At 41.0% G+C, this 24,206-nt stretch overlaps 2 protein-coding genes across 3 annotated transcripts in view; both read right to left on the reverse strand.

Moving 5' to 3' along the window:
- Positions 1-8,174, reverse strand: part of RPF2 (ribosome production factor 2 homolog) — a 38,805-nt gene extending 30,631 nt beyond the window's left edge. Inside the window, 4 exon segments of one of the 2 annotated variants that reach the window (NM_001046083.2) lie at positions 439-478; positions 3,532-3,569; positions 4,704-4,836; positions 8,059-8,174. In NM_001046083.2, coding sequence (NP_001039548.1) covers positions 439-478; positions 3,532-3,569; positions 4,704-4,836; positions 8,059-8,081 — 234 coding nt within the window. In that variant the 5' untranslated portion in view covers positions 8,082-8,174. 2 annotated transcript variants of the gene reach the window in all.
- A 1,198-nt stretch (positions 8,175-9,372) lies between these two features.
- On the reverse strand, positions 9,373-23,908 carry GTF3C6 (general transcription factor IIIC subunit 6). The gene is made up of 6 exons (XM_002690113.7): positions 23,770-23,908; positions 23,345-23,425; positions 19,711-19,774; positions 19,573-19,617; positions 17,921-18,034; positions 9,373-13,998 (listed from the first exon to the last, which is right to left on the reverse strand). The coding sequence occupies exons 1-6, from the start codon at positions 23,893-23,895 to the stop codon at positions 13,697-13,699; spliced, it is 732 nt and encodes a 243-aa protein (XP_002690159.1). The 5' UTR covers positions 23,896-23,908; the 3' UTR covers positions 9,373-13,696.
- Positions 23,909-24,206: the final 298 nt, after the last annotated feature.

Genomic DNA, 24,206 nt, shown 5'->3' on the forward strand with positions numbered 1-24,206 from the left:
GACAAGCGATAGTATTCCTGTCAAGAGAACATAATCATGTTCTCATGTTTAGCAATAAATCAGGTAGTGTTCCCCGTTTTAAAAATATTTGAAAAAAGAAAAGTAAAATTTTTTTTAATCGAATTTGCATTATAAAAACATCCATAACAAACTTCCTTTGGACAATCCATTAATTATACACTTAAAGTATAATTAACTCTTTAAAATTCTATCAATATACATGCAGGCAATGAACACGTACTATCCATAGTGAAGCATAAGATCTATAGTAATATTTTTGGAAATGAAAGTCTTATTCCCCCTGTACACTGCATCAAAATTTTGTAACGCAGGATGATTTCTAATTCAAAGTCATAAGTTAGGACTACTATTAAATTAAATGAATTAGGCTGAATAATCACTTGTATGCCCTCTTAAATCAGAGATTCTTATACTTACCAATGATGTCTGATCCTCAAATGGCCTTGTAATATTTTTCCTAATGTTAAAAAAAAGTGACTGTAATTTTAATAAGCAATTCACCCATAAAATAAGGTAATAATAAGGTAATAATATTAAATAAAGATAATTATATATTCAAATGATCAAAAAAAGAAGCTGGAAGATATGTATTCATTCAAATATTTATTTAGTGCCAGGCACTGTTCTAGGAGCTAGGGATACCATAATACCATGTCAAATAAGATCCCTGCTTTCATGGTACATTCTAGAGGAAAAGTAAACAATTTCAAAAAGTTCTAACTGTTGTGACAAAAGTAAAACAGGGCACCATGTTAGTATGAAGAATGGAAAACGATTATTTGAGCTGAGACCTAATAAATAAGGAGCTAGCCATGGAAGAGTTTTGAGGTTAAGAGTACTCTAGGAAGAGGGAACCAAGAAAGAAAAGCTTCTGAGATGGAAACAAGTTTAGACTATTCAAGAAAGAGAAAGCAACAAACATCCCTGGAGCTTAATGAACAAAGAGTTAATGGTGGGATATGAGGTCAAAGATGAAGACATGGTCCAGAAAATGTAGGGCCTTGCTGGTTCAGGTAAGGAATGTAAGTTATTAAAAGAGTAACAGGAAGCAAAGGGGGATTTTAGACAAGAGAGTGATATGACTGGATTCAAATGTTCTTTTTAAAGGGCTGCTCTGTCTACTATGTGAGGATGGAATGTAGCACAGCAAGGGTGAAGAGGTCAGTAAGCAGCTATCAAGTAATCCGGGAGAGAAGGAAAACGGTGGGCTGGACCAGCGGTGGCAGCAGTGGAGACGGACCAAGAGTGGACAGAGAAGTGTAGAGCTACCTTCCCATGCAAAAGGTTTGTTCAAACATGCATGAAGAAATGCTGCTAAGGTACACAAAAATCTAATGGTGCTGGTTGTTCGAAGGCGAGTGTGTGTATATTTATATTTTCACTGTATATTTTTGAATTTTTAGTCACGTAAATATAATACAGTTCATAATTTTTACCAATTTAAAGAGAAATAAAATCATATATACAACATGATCTCAATTTTGTTTAAAGGAAAAAACAGATGTATAGACACAAAACTACATGAGGAGAAAATATACACAGTGTTTATCTATGAGTGATTATTTACTCTTATCCCAATTATTTAAGATAAATATATATTACTTTTATAATCAATAAAAAAAGTATTTAGAAAAATGATGCCAAATAAATCAGGAAAAATTACTGCAGCATTTATGATTAATAGCTAAAAGCAATTCACAAGTAAATAGAAGACAGAAATTACAAAGAAGAAAAGGAGAAAGGCTCAAATGAAGTCTCTGGTATTGGAGTGGAATTGAAATTAGTAGTACGAACTCATGAATTTTTAGGACATATCAGTATCAACTCAGGGCTTTTTAAATATATAAATAAATATAAAATATAAACAAATACAGACGTGCATACATGCATAGGTTAATGTACCTATGTACAAGCTCTTGTCTGCTAAAGGACTGATGACACTCCAGTAGCAACTGAGCATACTTAATGCCCATATCTCTGTTTCTTAGTTATCTTTCTCTAATATATGGAACCAGGACTGATTCCACGGCTCTGGCAATGAAAACTGCAAGATGAGCCTAGAGCATCTTGTGATGCCAAAAAGGAAGTGCTCAAACACAGGGGCACTTTCAAAGGGCACACAGGCCAACCTGAGAGAGATTCCAATGGCCAAAGGGAGAACAATTTATCAACAAAATAAATCATGACAGCACTGAACCCCAAAGAACATAATAAATACATAGTCCACACCGACATAAATAAGTAATTTAAACAAATGAAGAAGAAGGGACTGATTTTCCTTACAGAATCTCAATTAATAATGTAGAGGGAATGAAGGGAAATAGAAAACCACTATGCTACTGCTAAGTCACTTCAGTCGTGTCCGACTCTGTGCGACCCCATAGACGGCAGCCCACCAGCCTCTGCCGTCCCTGGGATCCTCCAGGCAAGAACACTGGAGTGGGTTGCCATTTCCTTCTCCAATGCATGAAAGTGAAAAGTGAAAGTGAAGTCGCTCAGTCGTGTCCGACCCTTAGCGACCCCATGGACTGCAGCCTACCAGGCTCCTCCATCCATGGGATTTTCCAGGTAAGAGTACTGGAGTGGGGTGCCATTGCCTTCTCCGAAAACCACTATACCACCACAGTAATCACTATTGTAGACAGGATTCACTGATGGATGCTAAAATGAATAAGCAAAAGTTTGAGGAGAACTAGGATTACTTGAAAACTTGCAAGTATCTCCTCTAAACGTCTGTTAATTACAAAGGGGAAAATATCAATAGAAACTTTATAGTGGGGAAATCTAGCAGACACCACTTTAATCAAATTTAACACCAGCAGTAAGAAGATATCAAGTATTCCTTGGTAAGATATACTGAAAAGGCACATCACTTTTGTGATATTACTGCCAAAAATGCACAATCTCAATCTACTCATAATATAAGACAAATCCAAACTGAAGGATATTTTACAAAATAACTGACAAGTGCTCATCAAAAGTGTCAAGGTCATCAAAGATGAGGAAAGGTTGAGGAATTGTCATAAATTGGAGGAGACTAAGAAGACATGACAACTAAACACAATGTGGGATCCTAGAAGAGGAAAATGATATCAATGAAAAAACTGGCATGAACCAAATCAAGCCTGTGATTAAAAGGTAAGTGTGTATAAATTACTGTCCCCATGTTCATTTCTTACTTGTGATAACTGTGCTATGGTTACAGAAGTTATAACATTAAGAGATGTGGGAGAAGGATAAGGGAACTGTACTATTTTTGCAACTTTTCTGTAAGTCTATTACTATTTCAAAGTAATACATACATGCTATGATTACAACTCTGTAAGAATGTTCAGTACAAATGAATACACAGATGGGAAAGAAACAAGTTTTGAAATACTCATAGCTATGTATATAAGGAAATGTAATATTTTTTAAATAAAATATTTTTCTAAGTCTCCCATAAAGTGATTGGTTGTTACTTTCATAATGAAACAATATAATTAAATAAGTAAAAGAAATCACACTTACTTTTTATACAGAATGCCATAAGGTTTCTTCAGTGCATACTGTAAAACATAATTTATAGCTTTCAAAACAAAACATATTGTGAAAAGCGGAGATAAAAGTGAAGCACTGTAACAGTCATTATGCAAGGTTATCCTAGCTCCTGAATCCTATTCTGATATCTTCTGCATGGCTCCCCTTTGATCACATATAACTTGCAACACAAGCTTAATATTCTTAGACAGGACTTTCCTAATTAAAAATGTCTATGCCTTTTCAATATTCCATCCAATTTAAATGATTCCCTTCACTTCCTTAAATTCTAGCTTCATTTAGCCTGCTCTCCTTTAACCACCCCCGATTATTTGCAATTCCCCAGATGTATCATGCTCCTTCACACTCCCTTTGTGCATGAGCTTTTGCCTCAGCCTTGGAAGCCCTTCCCTTCCTCTTCCTTTTCCTCTTCTCATTTCAACTCCTTCAAAATGAAGCTTAACCATCATCTCTAGGAAGCCCACCCTGTGTGGCAGCCTTCATGGAATTTTAACTCAGCCTCCCATCCTACTCCATGACAGAGGATGAGAGGGTTGGATGGCGTCACTGACTCGATGGACATGAGTTTGAGTAAGCTCCAGGAGTTGGTGATGGACAAGGAAGCCTGGTGTGCTGCAGTCCATGGGATTGCAAAGAGTCTGACACGACTGAGCGACTGAACTGACTATCTGACTGACTCCCATCCTACTCCGTGCATACCTCCAGCACAGCACAGCATTCACAATGCTGTAACTTTTACTTGTCTGTCTCTCTCACTAAGCTCACTGAAGGGAGAGATTGTGTCTTATATAAATATTAACCCCAATATCCAGCACAGTAGTTGGTATTGTTGGAAAAAATAAATGGATATAATATGCAGTTAGCTCATTTTACAAATTAGATATGTTCTTGAAATGTGAGGAAATCAAATTCCAGTCATTGAAATCAGGTGAAATTTACTAAGGGAGCTGTAAGGAAAACCAGTAATCAGTACCTTGGCAAGGCAAACAACCTCCAACTTTAGCTTTTTTCTAAGGTTAGCATTTCTTAAGGCAAGGCAAAGTTCTCTATATATTTCTCAGCAGCCCAATTAGTATGCTAAAAACTTTCTAAAATGATTTCAACGCCATTTAAAAAGTGTGTATATACATAAATATACGTACCACATCTCTAAGCACTTGTGTTACTGTTGAATTTGCATTTCCCCCTTTAATCAACATAGCATTTTTAATATTTTCACTGAGTTTCGGTTCTCTCTTCTCAAGGAATCTCTTGGCTCTTTTTGTTTTGGGTTTTCTGTTGCGAAAAATCACAATGTGTAACAACTTAAGACATTTTCCTCATATTACAAAACCAAGACTTAAATGCAAATTCTTAAATATCAAAAAGATATTACATAACATTTATTAGTTAGGGTTCCACAAAATCTCATTTTTGGGGAAATATTAATAAAATATATTCAGTTATTACTATTAAATACATTAATTACATTTGGTCTTTAAAAAGACTTCCATTTTTATATTCCCAGCATTCTATTACTGTTTTCTAAATCTTTTATTAAAAAAAAACAAGGACTCAAGTGAATACTGTTGCTATTTTTACCCAATTATTTTTTCTTTAATCTTAAAGCAATCAAACCAGTACTCTGCACCCTAACATAATGAACAGCACACCAAATGCCAGGCAACTTGTGGGCACAGGGAGGCTAATTACTGCTTATCTTTCCTCCAGGTATAAGACCACAATGCCTGCCACGAAGTATCCAATGTCCCACTCCAATATCATTGCTGATAAAGTCAAATACTATTGCCACCAACTGAGAATAATAACAACTGACACTTCATTATAGTTAGTCTATTAAGGCCTAATCTTTTACAGATGAGTCAGCTGATGTAATCTGTCCAAAGCCACACAGCTTGGCATGTAGGCCAATCTTCAAAATGAGCTACATTTAAAAACTCACCTAGACCAATCATCCTGCAAAATATGAAAGGAAAACAGGGGTTTCCCTGGTGGCTCAGAGGTAAAGAATCTGCCTGCAATGCAGGAGACCCAGGTTCGATCCCTGATCCAGGCAGATCCCACATCCTGCAGAGACACTAAGCCTTGGCACCACAACTGTTGAGCCCAGGAACTGCAACTACTGAAGTTCGTGTGCCCTAGAGCCTGGACTCCGCAGCAAGAGAAACCGATACCGGAGCACCACAACTAGAGAGCAGCCCTCGCAGCAACAAAGACCTGGCACAGCCAAATATACACGCGCACACACACATTTATACTATATATGGGAAACAAATTCATTATTCTGATTGTATTCTGTCACATCGAGTAGAAGGCTTTTATACAATACGTTGTTCACCTCCACTTACACTACAGTGAGAATCTTGATTTTCCATTTGCCACCTACAGAAATAATTTCTCTTCTCTTAAATAACTATGATCCTCCCTTCCGGTTCCATGTACACTTTGGGAAGGAAAAGAAAAACGGAATACACACACACATACTTTACCATACAGACTTTTAAAAACTCTCCTCTAGATAAAATATCAAGCACATATAAAGCTTCTAACCATTTACTGGTTGATAAAGATACACATTATTTTTTAAGTCAAACCAAGAGAGAGTCAGTGCGTCCATAACCCAATTAAGTGCTGTATGTTGCATACTCCATGTGGTTTATTACTTCTGATTAACTAGCAACTTCATGGAAAATAGATGGGGAAATAGTGGAAACAGTGGCTGACTTTATTTTTGGGGGCTCCAAAATCACTGCAGATGGTGATTGCAGCCATGAAATTAAACGGCGCTTACTCCCTGGAAGGAAAGTTATGACCAACCTAGACAGCATATTAAAAAGCAGAGACATTACTTTGCCAACAAAGGTCCATCTAGTCAAGGCTATGGTTTTTCCAGTAGTCATGTATGGATGTGAGAGTTGGACCATAAAAAAAGCTGAGCACCAAAGAACTGATGTTTTTGAACTGTGGTGTTGGAGAAGACTCTTGAGAGTCCCTTGGACTGCAAGGAGATCCAACCAGTCCATCCTAAAGGAGATCAGTCCTTAGTGTTCACTGGAAGGACTGATGTTGAAGCTGAAACTCCAATACTTTGGCCACTTGATGGGAAGAACTGACTCATTTGAAAAGACCCCGATGTTGGGAAAGATTGAAGGCAGGAGGATAAAGGGATGACAGAGGATGAGATGGTTGGATGGGACCACCGACTCAATGGACATGAGTTTGGGTAAACTCCGGGAATTGGTGATAGACAGGGAGGCCTGGCGTGCTGTGGTTCGTAAAGGGGGTCGTAAAGAGTCGGACGCGAAGAGTCAGACACGACTTAGCAGCAGCAGCAAAGAGTAGGACACGACTGAGCGACTGCACTGTATGAACCAGCAACTAATGCAAACACCTTGTACGTTTTATTAGCTGTTTGTCCCCCAATGAGACAATAAACTAGTCTTACTCACCTTCGCAGCCCCCAGACCTGCAGCTGCTGCTGCTGCTGCTAAGTCGATTCAGTCGTGTCCGACTCTGTGCGACCCCAGAGACGGCAGCCCACTAAGGCTCCCCCGTCCCTGGGATTCTCCAGGCAAGAACACTGGAGTGGGTTGCCATTTCCTTCTCCAATGCATGAGAGTGAAAAGTGAAAGTGAAGTCGCTCAGTCGTGTCCGACTCTTAGCGACCCCATGGACTGCAGCCCACCAGGCTCCTCCATCCATGGGATTTTCCAGGCAAGAGTACTGGAGTGGGGTGCCATTGCCTTCTCCGCAGACCTGCAGAGTGTATACCAAATGTGCAAACACCCCTGAATTAATGACCAAGCGAATAATTTGTCCTTTTGATTATACGTTAACCCAGGTAAACCGCAAAAAAAAAAAAAAAAACAAAAACAAAAAAAAAAAAAACGCACAGCAAATCACATAACTATTTACGAAGTCGAGAAACACTTTCTGGACGAATTTAAAGCAGCGATTACCCAAGGATAACTCAAGAAACATGTACAAGTTGGGGAAAAAGAGGAAAAGAGCATCTCTCTGCGCTGCAACAAAGCCTTTACCTACATTCTCGCAAATAATCCTCACAGTTCAATGAAGAATAACTATTATAAACGCTACTTCACACAGCAAACTGAAATTCAGGGAGGCTAAATGACCCAACCACAAAGCTCTAAGTGGTCTGTCACCTAAATCTGTCAGATTCGAGGGCTGTGCTCAGAGCGCCTCACTAATACCTTTCTCACACATTTGCGGAAACGAAGACATTCCCAATTGTCTAGGATAAAAGCTGCCAAAGCCTTGGTGCCACCTCCACCTCGGGGCTCCCACACGCGGACTTCCCCGCTCTCCGTCTCTCCTCAGGCGGCACGAACAGAGACCCAAACCAGCTGCTCCATCCACCCGGACTGGCAACGGGTGTGAGAAAGGAGCATGGGCGGCAGAAGCGCTGACACTCCGTCCCGCTACAGGAGCCCTTTTGCGCCAACGTTACCCGGGGAAAGAACCCAGCGCACTTACACAACTCTATCCAAAGCGTCCATTTCTACCTCAGGGGACCCGGTGAACGCACGTGTACCGCCCGCTTACGCGATAGGGCTTTGTGTTGGCGGAAGCCGAACCGAGCTTCCGGAAACGGAAGTTGCGCGTGACGCCACTTCCTGGGGCCGAAGTGGACTCCTGGAGATGCTATCGGCTGTGGAGGAGGGGCTATGTTCCCTTGGTTACAGGTTTTTGCCTGGGTTCTTTTCAGAAAGTTAACGGTCGCTTCTAGGAGCTTGATGTACACACCTATGTATGATACTGGTCAGGGTTCTTGGCCTTCCCTCAATCAATAGAAATTGGAGAGGCCAGCGAAGAAATTAAAGCAAAGTTTTTGGGGGGCTACTGCGCCTGCAGGAGCGACTAAAACCAAGTGACAGGTTCCCTTGCTTGCTGAGAAGGGGGCGGGGCAGGTGAGCTGGTTCCGTATATGGCGTGAGGACACGGTGTGTACAGGGGTGGTCTGAAGGGGTGGCTCACCTCTTAGGTGGTGTTGAGTGCACTAGCATAGTTTTGCTTCCAGCGCTAAGATAAGTGGCAGTTGGGTTGGGTGTGTGTGTGTGTGTTTAATCTTGTCCATAAGTTGCTCCAACTGCCCATGCACATAGTTTTTTTAGTCTCTTATGGTTTCTTTGTATTTTATTACTGGAGGAGAAGAGACTTTTGTCCAGGTGCAAGCATTGCAGCACTGCAGGAAAAGGTCCCAGGCCTGAGCCTGTTTCATGTGTGTATCTGGAACCAGATATCCAAGGAACAGGTGTTATTCATCTGGGAATCCCCCAGGATGCTAGAAAGGTTGATGGAATGGTAGGTACTCACATAGTCACTAAAATGATCAATGTGCAATATGCACCCTTGACAAAACAGTGAGATCAGTGAGGTAGAGTTTATAACTGCCATGGTGCCCGGCACATAAAACGTGAGGAGGAAATAACACTAAGATCCTTACTTTCCCCCAGTGTTTCAATTGTATATTTCAGGTACCATGTTAGTCCTGTAAAGTGTACAATTTCTGTGGTTTTTAGTGTATCTGCAAAGATGTACATCCACCACCACTAATTCCAAAACATTTTTATCACCCTTCTCATAACCCAGTAGCACTCCCCACTTTTCACTCTTGCCAATGCCTGGTAACCTCTAATCTATGTCTCCATAGATCTGCCTATGGAGAAAACACCACATAAATGGATTCATACAATATGTGGCCTTTTTTGTCTGGCTTATTTCACTTACTGTGTTCCCATGTGCTCATGTTTATGGTTCACATGTGTTGTAACATGTATCAGTACTTCATTCTCCGTACATTAATTTCTTTATTTAGAACTGAGTAATGGTCCATTCTGTGGATATACCATGTTTGCTTATCCACTCAAAAATTTATGTACATTTGTTTCCACTTTTATAAAGATTATACCATGTTCAAGTTATTGTGTAGACTTTTGTTTTTAATTCTCTAGAAGTAGAATTGCACATGACCACCCTGTTTGACGTTTGGAGGAACTGTTAAACTTTTCTGCCTGCACCGTTTTACATTTCTATTAACCATGTAAGAGGGCCTGGAATTGGTTTTTCTATTGCTGCTGTAACAAATTACCACAAATTTACTATCATAACACAAATGTATTATGTTAGACTTCTAGAGATGGTTGCTCCTTGGAAGAAAAACTGTGACAAACCTAGACAGCATATTAAAAAGCAGAGAAATTACTTTGCCAACAAAGGTCCATCTAGTCAAAAGCTATGGTTTTTCCAGTAGTCATGTATGAATGTGAGAAGTGGACTATAAAGAAAGCTGAGCACCCAAAAATGATGCTTTTGAACTGTGGTGTTGGAGAAGACTCTTGAGAGTCCCTTGAACAGCAAGATCAAACCAGTCAATCCTAAAGGACATCAGTCCTGAATATTCATTGGAAGGACTGATGCTGAAGCTGATGCACTCAGTGCTTTGGCCACCTGATGCAAAGAACTGAATCACTGGAAAAGACCCTGATGCTGGGAAAGATTGAAGGTGGGAAGAGAAGGGGACAACAGAAGATGGGGTGGTTGGATGGCATCACCAACTTGATGCACTTTGAGTTTGAGCAAGTTCCGGGAATGGTGATGGACAGGGAAGCCTGGCATGCTGCAGTCCATGGGGTGGCAAAGAGTCAGACACTGCTGAGTGACTGAACTGAGACCTCTGGAAACCAGAAGCCTAATTTTACAGGTCTAAAATTGTCAGTGGGGCTCCATTTCCCCTAAAAACTGGAGGGAGAATCTTTACGTCTTCAGGTTATATAAGCTGTTGCATTTCTTGGTATTCCTGTATCTTAAAAAGGCATTACCTGAACTTCTGTTTCTACTGGCATAACTTATTTTTCTCTGTTACTTGTTTGACTCCCTCTTATAAAACTCTTGCAATTACATGTGACCCAATTGGATAATCCACAATTATATCCCCCATCTCAAAATCCTTAACCTAATCATATAGCAAATTCCCTTTGGCCAAGTACAGTAACATATTCACAGATCCCTGTGTGTAGAGTGTGGACATGTTTTGAGGAGAGCATTATTCTATTAACCACAGGTTCCAACTTCTCCACTTATGTCCAAAATTTGCTATTGTTCATCTTTTTTCATCAAGCCATCCTACCTAGTGGGTATAAAGTGGTAGCTCATTGTGGTTTTCATTTGTATTACCCTGATGACAAGTGATTTTGATTATCTTTTCATAGGTTGATTAACCATATCTTCTTCCAGAATAATGCTCAGATCCTTTGTCTTTTTATTGAGTTGCAGTAGTTTCTCATATATTCTAATACAAGTCCCTTATCTGATGGATAATTTGCAAATATTTTCTCCAATTGAATATAGGTCTTTTTTTCTAGTGTCATTTGAATCGAAAAAGTTCAATTTTGATGAAGTCCAATGTGTCATCTTTTTCTTTTGTTGCTTCTACTTTTCATGTTTTATCTAAAAGGCCATTTCCTAATCCAACATAATAAAAGATTTATACCTATATTTTCTCCAAAGAGTTTTATAACTTTAGCCCTTACATTTAAGCCATTAATCCATTTTTAAAAAACAATTATATATTAAAAAATTTATTTTTATATATTTGGCTGCACCAGGTCTTAGCTGACGCACTTGGGATCTTTAGTTGCAGCATGTGGGATCCATGGCATGTGGGATCTAGTCCCCTGATCTGGGATCAAACCTGGGCCCCCTGCATTGGGAGCAGGGAGTCTCAACAACTGGATGACTAGGGAAGTCCCTGTTGGTCCATTTTGAGTAAGTCTTTGTATATAATATGAGACTGGGGAGGGGCCCCACTTCATTCTTTTGCATGTGGATATCCAGTTGTCCCAGCACCGTTTATTGAAAAGATTCTCTTTGCTTCATTGTATTGCCTTTGTTCCTTGATCTAAGATCAGTTGACTATGTCTACTTCTGGCCTCTCTATTCTGTTCCATTGACCTATCTGTCTATTCTTTCAGCAATTCCCACTGTCTCTATTACTAGTTTCTACAGTAAGTATATTCTTTAACATCGTATTGGCTATTCTGAGGGTTGGCCTCTCCATATAAACTTTAGAGTCAGTTTGACAATATCCATAGAAAACTTGCTGTAGTTTTGTCGGGACTGCATTGAATCTATAGATCAAGCTTGGAAGAACTAGTATCTAGAAAATAGGGCCACTTTTATACACACAAGGAAAGCTGTGCACACTGTTGCTGCTGCTGCTGCTAAGTCACTTCAGTTGTGTCCAACTCTGTGCAACCCCAGAGACAGCAGCCCACCAGGCTCCGCCATCTCTGGGATTCTCCAGGCAGGAACACTGGAGTGGGTTGCCGTTTCCTTCTCCAATGCATGAAAGTGAAAGTGAAGCCACTCAGTCATGTCCGACTCTTAGCGACCCCATGGACTGCAGCCTACGAAGCTCCTCCCATGGGATTTTCCAGGCAAGAGTACTGGAGTGGGTTGCCATTGCCTTCTCCTGCCTGAATAAATTCTGGGATTCTGTTACAAAGAGAAAAAGGAAGACCAGATATTGGGTCAAGTAATTAGCCGTCTCTCCACATACATATGGTAGAAAAAAATGTTTCTGATTAAAGGAAAGCTGAGACTAAAGTCATATAAAAATTGGGAGGATATACATGCTTATGGTTTGGAAATGCTTTTAATCGGGGTGTGTTGTTTTCCAATTAAATAGGAAAAAGTTACAAAACTTATGGAAGGAAAAATTTTCTCATCCTAGAACATTAATTTTCTAATCTGTCAAAACAAAGTTATACCTCCAACAGTTGAGAGGTGTAATTTTTTAAAATTTTTAATTGGAGGATACTTGCTTTACAACAGTGTGCTGGTTTCTGCCACACAATGTGAACCAGCCATTGGCATACATGATCCCCTCCATCTTGAGCCTCCCTCCCACTCACCCATCCCACATCTCTAGGGCATCACAGAGCACTATGAGATATAATTAATGTGAGGTGTGTTTATACCAGCATAAACCATATAAAATGGCTGGGTTTTATAGTCAGAAACAAATATTGGCAATTTCATATAGATCAACCTGTATCAAAGTTTGGGAATAACTTACTTTAAAAAATACTAGTTAAAGCAGATGTAGCTTATCACCATAATACTTAATTTTTAATTGGAGGATAATGGCTTTACAATGTTGTATCACTGTAGTAAAATGACTGTTACAGCTGAATTCCAATCATCTTTCTTCAGTGAAAGGAGTGAAATTACAGCTGGAATATCAGGAATTGTACCTTCGCCCTTAAGCACTTCTGAATTCTTCTGTTCTCAGAATTGTAATATCAATGTTGGTAGACTGGAAGATGTCCCCCCCCCCAAGTATTTTCATGCCATAATTTTCAGTTATGCCTGTTTAAATTACATGGCAAAATGGACTTTGCAGATGGAATTAAAGTTACAGACCTTAAAATAGGGAAGTCAGCCAGATGTGCCCAATGTAATCAAATAAAGACAGAAGGGTCTAACATCCATAGGATGACAGAAGTAGCAGGAGAGAGTCAAGGACTGAGAGGAACTTGACCATGGTTGGCTTTGAAGAGAAGGAGCTATGAGTCAAGGAATGCAGGCAGCCTCTGGAATATGGGAATGGCTCTTGGCCAACAGCAAGGAAATGAATGGGACCATGATCCTTCAATTGCAAAGAACTGAATTCTGTAAACAACTGAATGAGCAATGAAATGGAGTCCCCCATCCCACCTCCAGAAGAGAAGTTCTACAAATACCTTGATTTTAGCCCAGGTGAGACCCATCTCAAACAGCTGACCTACAAAACTGTGAAAGACAATACACTTCTGTAGCTTAATACACATAAGCCATTAAATGTGGTAATTTGCAATGGCTGCAACAGAAACTTAACTTACCTTAGTAAAACCTCCATTTTAAAGGACTCATCACAGAATGGTCCCTATAGTCCTTGAAACCATATTTTTTAAAACTCATATTCAGTCCTTAATGATTCTAGTATATTAAACTACATTATAACTGGAAATGCATATATAGCTAACAAAAGTAAAAACTGTGAACTACAAAGTCAATTATTTTATATAAAAATTCTATAAAAAGTTCATGACTAGTTATTATGAGAAACATTTCATCTAGGAGTGATTTCTATGGCAGTTTCTTGAGTATCCATAAAAACAGACCCTTCTGTCTCAAAAGAAGGGATATCAATAAGAGGACCAGAATCCTCTATTTCCAAGTTCGGTGGTTTCTCCTGTTCAAAACTCAGGTTTGAATTGTCTTTCATTTGAGTCTCATGCTCTTCCAACTCCAAAGATTTATCTGGGTCTGGAGCTACAGCTTCATCCTCTTCATGTTGATGCAGAAAATTACAAATCATGTTGGGTCTATAGGAGAAATCATTCTCCTTAATTTGCAGCCATTCCACACCACCTAATAGGGGAGGGTGTGTGTGGGGTGAGAAACCAAGAAATATGAAAAAGGAATTTTAGTTACTTACAAATATTTTTAATTTAAATGTTCTTATGAATATTTGTCAAAATAAAACTCCAACTTAAAGAAAGGAACATGGTGCCTGAACCAACTGATAACAAATGTATAATTTTCATCTTACATGAAGACCTTGGAAAGCCTGTAAGGTATGCATTATCAAAATCACTACTATTCTAAGCCCTTTCTCCAGAGTCCAGTTCCCAGCTCATTCTGAGAGATAACTGATCTTCCACTGCCATCTCTTGTCTAGAAGAAAATTGTCACTTCCCTACAATTTTCTTCTTATTCAGTCAGCTTTCAAATACGGTGGATGATACCACTCTATCATCTTCCAAGTCAACATTTATGTGTCATTTTAAATTGAAGAATCCAACTGTGAAATAAGACACCTCTCCAAAAAAAATCCTTGAAAAAAATTTTTGTTCCTTTTCATCAGATCAGATCAGATCAGTCGCTCAGTCATGTCCGACTCTTTGCGACCCCATGAATCGCAGCACTCCAGGCCTCCCTGTCCATCACCAATCCCTCAATGAACGCCCATAATCAAGAATTGCTTCAATAATGCTAGCCATTTTTTTCTCTTATCCTTTTGACCCTTTCAGAAAGCCAAGTATTTTCATAGATATTTAATTCCTATAACCCCAAGGTGTTTACTGTCATTGTCAAAGTTCCATTAGGTATCTGTAAGATGCTTACTCCTTGGAAGGAAAGTTATGACCAACCTAGGTAGCATATTAAAAAGCAGAGACATTACTTTGCCAACAAAGGTCCATCTAGTCAAGGCTATGGTTTTTCCAGTGGTCATGTATGGAGGTGAGAGTTGGACTGTGAAGAAAGCTGAGTGCTGAAGAACTGATACTTTTGAACTGTGGTGTTGGAGAAGACTCTTGAGAGTCCCTTGGACTTCAAGGAGATCCAACCAGTCCATTCTGAAGGAGATCAGCCCTGGGATTCCATTGGAAGGAATGATGCTAAAGCTGAAACTCCAGGACTTTGGCCACCTCATGTGAAGAGATGACTCATTGGAAAAGACTCTGATGCTGGGAGGGATTGGGGGCAGGAGGAGAAGGGGACGACAGAGGATGAGATGGCTGGATGGCATCACTGACTCGATGGACGTGAGTCTCAGTGAACTCTGGGAGTTGGTGATGGACAGGGAGGCCTGGCATACTGCGATTCATGGGGTCGAAAAGAGTTGGACATGACTGAGCGACTGAACTGAACGGAACTGAAGATATCCCAACCTATCTTGTCACCCTGTTTGAGCATCCATCTGTCCTATACCCCACCATAAACTAACTCTTCTGCAGGTGTTTGCTGAAACATCCTTACTGTTGATCCCTATTTTTTCTCTATAAAGTCTCCCTCTTTCAAAACTCGATTAGTCCTTTCCCTCCAGCTCAGCTTCAACTATTGACTTCTATTTTTAAAAAAACCTGTATTTTTTGCTTGCAATAACATTATTCTAAACATATAGAATAACATTATTCTAGGGTGGGAAGATTTGGGAGAATGGCATTGAAACATGTAAAATATCATGTATGAAACGAGATGCCAGTCCAGGTTCAATGCACAATACTGGATGCTTGGGGCTAGTGCACTGGGACGACCCAGAGGGATGGTATGGGGAGGGAGGAGGGAGGAGGGTTCAGGATGGGGAGCACATGTATACCTGTGATGGATTCATTTTGATATTTGGCAAAACTAATACATTTATGTAAAGTTTAAAAATAAAAAAAAAAAGAATAACATTATTCTTAAAAAAAAAATTTTTTTAGTCACCAAGTTCAAAACCTTAAAGCCACCCTAAAGCCTACTCTGTTATTTAGCATAATACTTGGCACATAACAGATACTTAAAATAAGTTGAGTGAAATGGGTGTCGAATCGTAGACATCCATGTCTGTCTAAATGAGATTTACTTTAGAATACAAGCTCCTAGAAAATAAGGACCACACCGTGTTCTGCTGACATCCAAGATGGTCCCCAATGATCCTCACCTACCTGACACGCATGCCCCTGTGTCGTCCCCTCCCACACAGAATAGGATATAAAAGAAATGACAGAATGTGACTTCTAAGGCTAGTTCATAAAAGACATTGTGGCTTCTACTTTGTTCTTAAAAATCACTTGGTCTGGGAAAGCCAGCTGCTGTGTCAAAAGGGCACTCAAAATAGTAGTGTGAGGAGGGCAAGGCAGTGACGCCTCCAGCACAAACGCACCAGCCATGTGAGTGAGCCATCCTACAGTTAGATTTTTCCAGCCCTACTCAAGTCTCCAGATGACTATAGCCCAGTCAACAAAATGACTGCAACCTCATGAGAGACCCAAGCCAGACTACCAAGCTAATAAGCTGTTTCCCAATTCCTGATTCATAGAAACCATGGGAGACAGTGCTTCTGTTGCCGTTGTTTTAAGCCATTAAGTTTAGGGGCCACTTTTTATGCAGCAATAGATAACCAGTACAGCCTTGAATAGTTGGTTGCTAATTTATTTGATTAAAATACACCCAAATTTTGCACTTCCCTGGTGGCACAGTGGATAAGAATCTGCCTGCCAATGCAGGGGACACAGGTTCTATCCCTGGTTTGGGAAGATTCTATATGCTGTGGGAGCAACTAAGCCCATAAGCCACAACTACTGAGTCTGCTGCAACTCCTAAAGCCCATGTGCCTAGAGCCTGTGCTACACAAGAGAAGCCACAGTGATGAAAAGCCTGTGTATTGCAAAAAAGAGTAGCCCTGCTTGCTGCAACTACAGAAAACCCATACAAAGCTAATGAATAAATAAAAAGATGCATCCAGATTCTCCCAAAGATCTATTAGATTATTAAGACTAGAGCAAATTCTGTAACTTCCTTTAAGAAGAATATTTAAATGATAGTTAAGCAATTTGATATGTATCTGCCTTTCAAGTTCATTCTAGAACTTCAAGTGCCTCCTTCCTATTATTTTCAAAGTGTCTAAAAGAAAGGATAGTTGTGGAATATGTAAGAACAAAGATTTGTTATATAGTTACGTGTAGCTGGTATAAATTTCTAGATGATGAATGTACCTTCAAATATTTATTCTTTAAAATAAAATAAATCAAGCCATGAATATTCATCATTAGTGTCTTATTTACTAGTGTTTCAAATATGTCTTTGAGCAATAAGCCTTGTTTTTGGTGGACAAACACATTTATTTTGACCGTGTCCCACATTCCCTAGGGCAACAGAAAGAGGTTGGTGTGGTGAGTAATGGGCTTTTAAGCCATCAAGTGGTTATCTGTCCATCTCCACAAACATGTGCCCACTACAGGTGCAAGAAACAGCCATAAAGTCTCTAGTGTTGGATGACTAGCAACTGGAGAAGGCTAACTGGGTGTTTATTAAGAACTAGACTTCAGATTAACAACTGTGGTCTTAGAGTCCCTCCCTCACATACAAAGCCAGCTTCTTCCAGGCGTGAGCATCTTGGGGAAGGTTACTGCATCTCCCCAAAGCTCAGGAGATTCTGTGGGGGTCAAGAACTGCTACCATCATATCTTCTGCACTTACAAAGAAGTTTTAATGGTGGGGAGAGGAGTGGCTGCTGAATTCCTTGGGGTTGAAATCATGTCACATTGCTTGACAAACTCCTCACAATCATTTCCAATGCAAACCAGATAAAAATTTGTCATATGTCTCCAGTGCCCCCAGCTATATGAGAATTCAACTAAATTTTAAAATCTATCTTTGGTACTTTTTATGGAGCGCTCTCAATTTTCACATACTTAACCTATGACACATAGTCATTATTCTGAAGTACAAAGAACATCCTGGCAACAATGTGTCATAAAGCCAATACTGAATCATCTATTTTCAGAGAAATAAGTGAACTAACCTATGTTTTCTTCTCCTTCCTTTTTTTCTGTCAGAAGAGTCCTTGTCATGCTGAGCTTCTTCATTGTGTGGCATTTATATTTTAGCACAGTTTTATTACTGCCTTCTGCATCCACTAAAATACAAAATGAACACTATTATACTGCTTGATGCCTTCAAATAATCATGTTAAGTAAGCCTCGATGGTTCCAGTTTAGAGAGCTAAACTACTTCCTATCAAGATAATGCAGTTCAGTTCAAGATTTAACTCATTCCTCCTGCTCCAGCCACAGAGAAGTAACAGATTAAACACGTAAGAACTGAAGATACAAGTGAACTCAAAGACAACACTAATTTGTCTTTGGGTTTCTGTCCCAAAGTTAGAGTAACGCTACAGGTCTATTAGGTGCCAGCCCTGAAGTGGGAAAGCGGGGCCGGGAATTTGGGTTCATTGGGTAATGAGATCTAAAATTCTGTCGCTCAAAATGAAGCACCAAAGTCAGACACTACTTGAAGCCAGACTGGAGTGAGAACATACCCAATCAGGAGAGAAAGCTGAGAAAAAAAATTACTGTCCACCTGCTGCTTGGGGTCACAGCTTTATAAAAACTGTGGGTGTAGGTGGGAATGATGGATGAGACTCTATGCTAAGGATGTGAAGCACACTGAAATCCTGCAGAGCCTGCCACTGTGTGACTGACTGATACTACACTTCAGAGAGCAACACAGTGGTATCTATTAAGTTGACCCATGTGAAACTGGCGCTATTCAGCCCAAATGTTAATTTCATATGGTTGAATCTAGTACACACACTCATCAATCTAACAGTTCCATTTCCAAGTGTATACCCAAGAGACATTTTTACATATATGCACAAGACATTTTTGTGGTGAGTAAATAAGCATAATTAAGAAAACAGGCTCTGGAGCAGACCATCTTAGTTCCAATACTGGTTCTGCTTCTATCCTGGCTCTGCTTCTAGGTCTATGACCTTGAGAATGTCTTTCTCTCTCTGTGCTTCAGTTTCTTCAAATATAAAATGAAGATAACAATGCCCTCTACCTCATAGACTTGTGGTGAGGATTCAGTACATTTATACATGGAACACTTAGAACAGTGCCTGACATACAGAAAGCACTCAATAAATTTTAGTAGTTATTAATAAAAATGGAAGCAACCAACATGTCCATTAATTGGAGAAAAAACTGCGGTACAGTCACAAATAGCAACAGGGAAAACATTTATATATATATAAGCATGTAAAAAACTTCAAAACATATCTCTAATTGAAAAAAGATATAGAATGATACATTTATCATATGCTACAATTTATATATTAAGTGTGAAAGTATCCAGAAAGTGCTATTTATTGTCTGCTGATACATACATATGTAATATAAAATCAAGTGTAAGAAAGAAACACCAAATTCAAGAGAGTGATCACCTCTGAAGACAAGTGATTACCTCTGAAGACAGAAGGGAGTAATTTTGGAGAGGGATACACAAGGGGCTTCAAATGCATCTGGAATGTTTTTTACCTACCTAGCAAAAGGGAGAATTTGACACAGGTAGACAGTGGGTACATGAGATGTTTAACTTTAATATCCATCATATACAAGTATGTTTGAAATATTTCATAACAAAAAGAGTTGAGTCAGCATAGCAATCACTTACCATATTCAACATTTTCTTCAAATATAACACAGGTCCCAACAGTGTCTGCAGAAAAATATTAAGGCAACTTGTTGAAATAGCTACTTTCTCCAAAAGGCATATAAAAAAGGGAATTTCATCTCTCTGACATCCTCCTACCTTCATACTCTCCAGCAAAGACATAGCTGTCCACCTGCAGAATGGGTCTTTCAGTATCAATTCCCTACAACAGAATATCAGATCAGATCAGTCGCTCAGTCGTGTCCGACTCTTTACGACCCCATGAATCGCAGCACGCCAGGCCTCCCTGTCCATCACCAACTCCCAGAATAGGACTACTAAAAAAACCATTAGTAAAAACAGCCTTGGGAGTGGGGGAAATGGGTGAAGAGGGGCTCAAATGATACCAACTTCCAGTCATAAATAAGTCCTGGGATGTTTAAGAACATCACGGTGACTACAGATAATACTGTACTTTATATCTGAAAGTTGCTAAGACAGTAAATCTTCAAAGTCATTGCCAGAAGAAAAAAAAATTTGTAATTATATGTGTAGTGATGGGGGTTAATCAGACATTGCGGTGATTAATTCACAATACAGACAAATACTGAAAATGTTGTACAGCTAAAACTAATATAATTTTTTAAAAAAATTGTTGTTGTTCAATCCTTCAGTCATGTCTGACTCTTTGCGACCCCATGGAGTGCAGCACACCAGGCTTCCCTGTCTTTCAGCATCTCCCTGAGTTTATTCAAACTCATGTCCATTGAGTCGGTGATGCCATCCAACTATCTCGTCCTCTGTAATCTCCTTCTCCTCCTGCCTTCAATCTTTTCCAGCATCAGAAAAAGTCAGCTCTTCACATCAAGTGGACAAAGTATTGGAGCTTCAGCATCAGTCCTTCCAGTGAATATTCAGGGTTGATTTCCTTTAGGATCAACTGGTTTGATCTCATTGCTGTCCAAGAGACTTTGAAGAGTCTTCTCCAGCACCACAGTTTGAAGGCTCAATTCTTCAGCACTCAGCCTTTTTTACTGTCCATCTCTCACATCTGTACATGACTACTGGAAAAACCGTAGCTTTGACTAGATGGACCTTGGAAGGCAAAGTAATGTCTCTGCTTTTTAATATGCTGTCTAGGTTGGTCATAGCTTTTCTTCCAAGGAGCAAGCATCTTTTAATTTTGCAGCTGCAGTCACCAGCTGCAGTGATTTTGGAGCCCAAGGAAATAAAGTCTGTCACTGTTTTCACTGTTTTCCCATCTATTTGCCATGAAGTGATGGGACCAGATGCCATGATCTTAGTTTTTTGAATGTTGAGTTTTAAGCCTGCCTTTTCACTCTCCTCTTTTACTTTCATCAAGAAGCTTTTTAGTTCTTCTTCGCTTTCTGCCATAAGGGTGGTGTCATCTGTGTATCTGAGGGTATTGATATTTCTCCCAGCAATCTTGATTCCAGCTTCTGCTCTATCCAGCCCAGCATTTCACATGATATACTTTGCATATAAGTTAAATAAGCAGGGTGACAATATACAACCTTGACGTACTCCTTTCCCAATTTGGTTGCAAACTGTTGCTTCTTGACCTGCATACAGGTTTCTAAGGACGCAGGTAAGGTGGTCTGGTATTCCCATCTCTTGAAGAATTTTCCATAGCTTGTTGTGATCCACACAATCAAAGGCTTTAGCATAGTCAATGAAGCAGAAGTAGATGCTTTTCTGGAATTCTCTCGCTTTTCCTATGATCCAACGGATGTTGGCAATTTGATCTTTGGTTCCTCTTCCTTTTCTAAATCTAGCTTGTACATCTGGAAGTTTGCGGTTCACATACTGTTGAAGCCTAGCTTGAAGGATTTTGAGCATTACTTTGCTAGCATATGAAATGAGTAAAACTGTGTGGTAATTTGCACATTCTTTGGCACTGTATTTCTTTGGGATTGGAATGAAAGCTGACCTTTTCCAGGTCAGTTTTATAAAAAATATTTTTTATAAAAATTATTATTATAAAAACATAATTATTTACGTTTGGCTGTGCTGGGTCTTTGATGCTGTGTGGGCTTTTCTCTATTGCAGTGAGCTGGGGCTACTCTCTAATCACAGTGCTCCGGCCTCTCACTGCAGTGGCTTCTCTTGTTGCACAGCATGGGCTCTATGGCACTCGGGCTTCAGGAGCTGTGGCTGGAGGGCTCTAAGCACTGGGCTCAGTAGTTGTGGCGAGGGGGGCTTAGTTGCTCTGGGGCATGTGGGATCTTCCTGGATCAAGGATCAAACTCTGGTCTCCTACATTGGCAGGTGGATTCTTCACTACTGAGCCACCAGGGAAATCTAGTATAATATTATATGTCAATTATTTCTCAATTTAAAAAAGAAAAGAAGGATTTCCCTGGTGGTCCAGTGGTTAAAACTCACTGCAGGGGGCACAGGTTAGATCCCTGGTCTGGAAACGAAGATCCCACCTGCCTGGAGTGGGCACAGTAGTTGCAGCCCAGAGGCTCTTTAATTGTGTCCTGTGGGCTTCAGTGGTCGTGGCACTGAGACTTAGCTGCCCCAGGGCATGTGGGATCTTAGTTCCCCTCACCAAGAATTGTACCCCTGACCCCTGCATCGCAAGGCAGATTCTTAACCAGGGAGGTCCAAAAACAGTGTATTTTTTTTTTCAAAATTTAATCTTCTATTTCAAAATGCACCCCCCGCCCCAATCTTTACTCTCTCCAGCCACACACGCAGACATCAGGCATAGTTGTTGATGCTGTCAACTACAAACTGGCACTTGCCAAGAGCACTGCCAATGACTGAACAACAAGGGCATCTGCCACCTGCCCCTGTGGAGACGGAACCCTGTGCTGCTGCAGCTGCTGGCCTTCAGCACCCCCTGAGAGTTCAGGGTGGAGTGAGCCACTGTGTGCTCCAGGGAATCTGGGGGGACAGATCTTTAGATAGATCTTTTCAGGAACTGATTTTATGATCTTAACCCTTGCATCTCCTCATACCTAGAAAAGCACTAAATCCCTTCATGGGGACATCAAATCCTTGTGACTAGTAGAAAACCTTTTGTAATATGAGTGCTTAATGGTACTGAACTCCCCCTTCACCAAAATCTTATATATGGACCCTTTCCCACTGTCTCTTTGGAGCAGTCTCTCAGAACTATCAGAGGTGCTGCCTCCCTGGCTGCAGTTCTCAGTTTGCCCCAAATAAAACTTAACTCTCAAGCTGTGCATCTTTTTTTAGTCGACAATGCTGTAGAAGTTGGGGATTAGTTTTCTCCTGGCTGCTCCCATAGCTCCCTGTACTGTGACTGTCTCCAACAGTTCACTACTTCGTACACCTGGAATTAATCTATTTTAAGGGGATGCTTTTGAACTGTGGTGTTGGAGAAGACTCTGGAGAGTCCCTCAGACAGCAAGAAGATCCAACCAGTCCATCCTAAAGGAACTCAGTCCTGAATATTCATTGGAAAGACTGATGCTGAAGCTGAAACTCCAATACTTGGGCCACCTGATGCGAAGAACTGACTCATTTGAAAAGACCCTGATGCTGGGAAAGACTGAAGGCAGGCGGAGAAAGGGACGACAGAGGATGAGATGGTTGGATGGCATCACCGCAATGGACATGAGTTTGAGTAAGCTTTGGGAGCTGGCGATGGACAGGGAAGCCTGGCGTGCTGCAGTCCATGGGGTCGCAAAAAACACGACTGAGCGACTTAACTGAACTAAAGGGGATGGGTATGTCACCATTCATTCTTGTTTTAGATTTAAGAAAACCTACAACAACCCACCAATTCTACAAGACTCACCAAAATCTTGCATTTATTTTCACATTTTGAGAGCAAGTCTGAATCAAGAATTCCTGATAATTCCACCATAACCAGCTGCTCCTGGTGGAAGAAAGAAGGGTTAACGCGTTAGCCTGTGAGAGTGCAGGAAGAGGCAGGCTAAGGAGAAAAGCCAAACACACACCCGCAGTGAAACGACTCCACTTTTGTGAAAACTAGGTCCTGCTTTCAAGGAGAGGAAGCGCGCTCCGTTAACGAAGGTAACCTCCCTCCTTCCACCTAGAACTTCCGTGTGGCCCGTAAGGCTATGGGCAGCTGCCTGCCGCCCCGCGCGCTCAGGGGCACAATCCCGCCAGGCGCCTCGAGGCCGCGCGCCGACTCCCTGCCCCGCACACAGCCACTTCCACCCCCGCCACCACCGCGCGGGCTTCTGCCGTGGCACTCACTGTTTCCTCCTCCTCCTCCTCCTCTTCGTCCCAGTCCACCCAACTCGGCTCCTTGGCAGCTGCCGCCATGCCGCCGCTCCTCTGCGCCGCCAGCGAACCGTGGGCCCCGCCCGCCGGGGCCGCCATCTTGAGTAAGGGCAGCAGCTCCCGCCCCGCAGCGGCTCCGGCTGCGGCCCGCCGCTCCTGCCAGCACGCGAGATGGCGGCTCCCGGGCCCACGTGGAGCTCCTTGTTCCTCTCCGAGAGCTGGAGCCAGGACCCTGGCTTCGGTCGGGCAGCTTCGGCGACCTAGGGAACCCTCGGAGTCCCGTCGCTGGTGGGACGAGCCCACTGGCGAGCGAGGCAGAGGAGATCAAGAAGGTGCAGGCAAAGAGGCCACCGTGCGCAAGGGAAATGGAGAGGCCTAGAGTATCCCCATCCTACATTGCTTTGAAAGAA

This window comes from Bos taurus, chromosome 9 (genome assembly GCF_002263795.3).
Source record: "Bos taurus isolate L1 Dominette 01449 registration number 42190680 breed Hereford chromosome 9, ARS-UCD2.0, whole genome shotgun sequence".
Lineage (NCBI taxonomy): Eukaryota > Metazoa > Chordata > Mammalia > Artiodactyla > Bovidae > Bos > Bos taurus.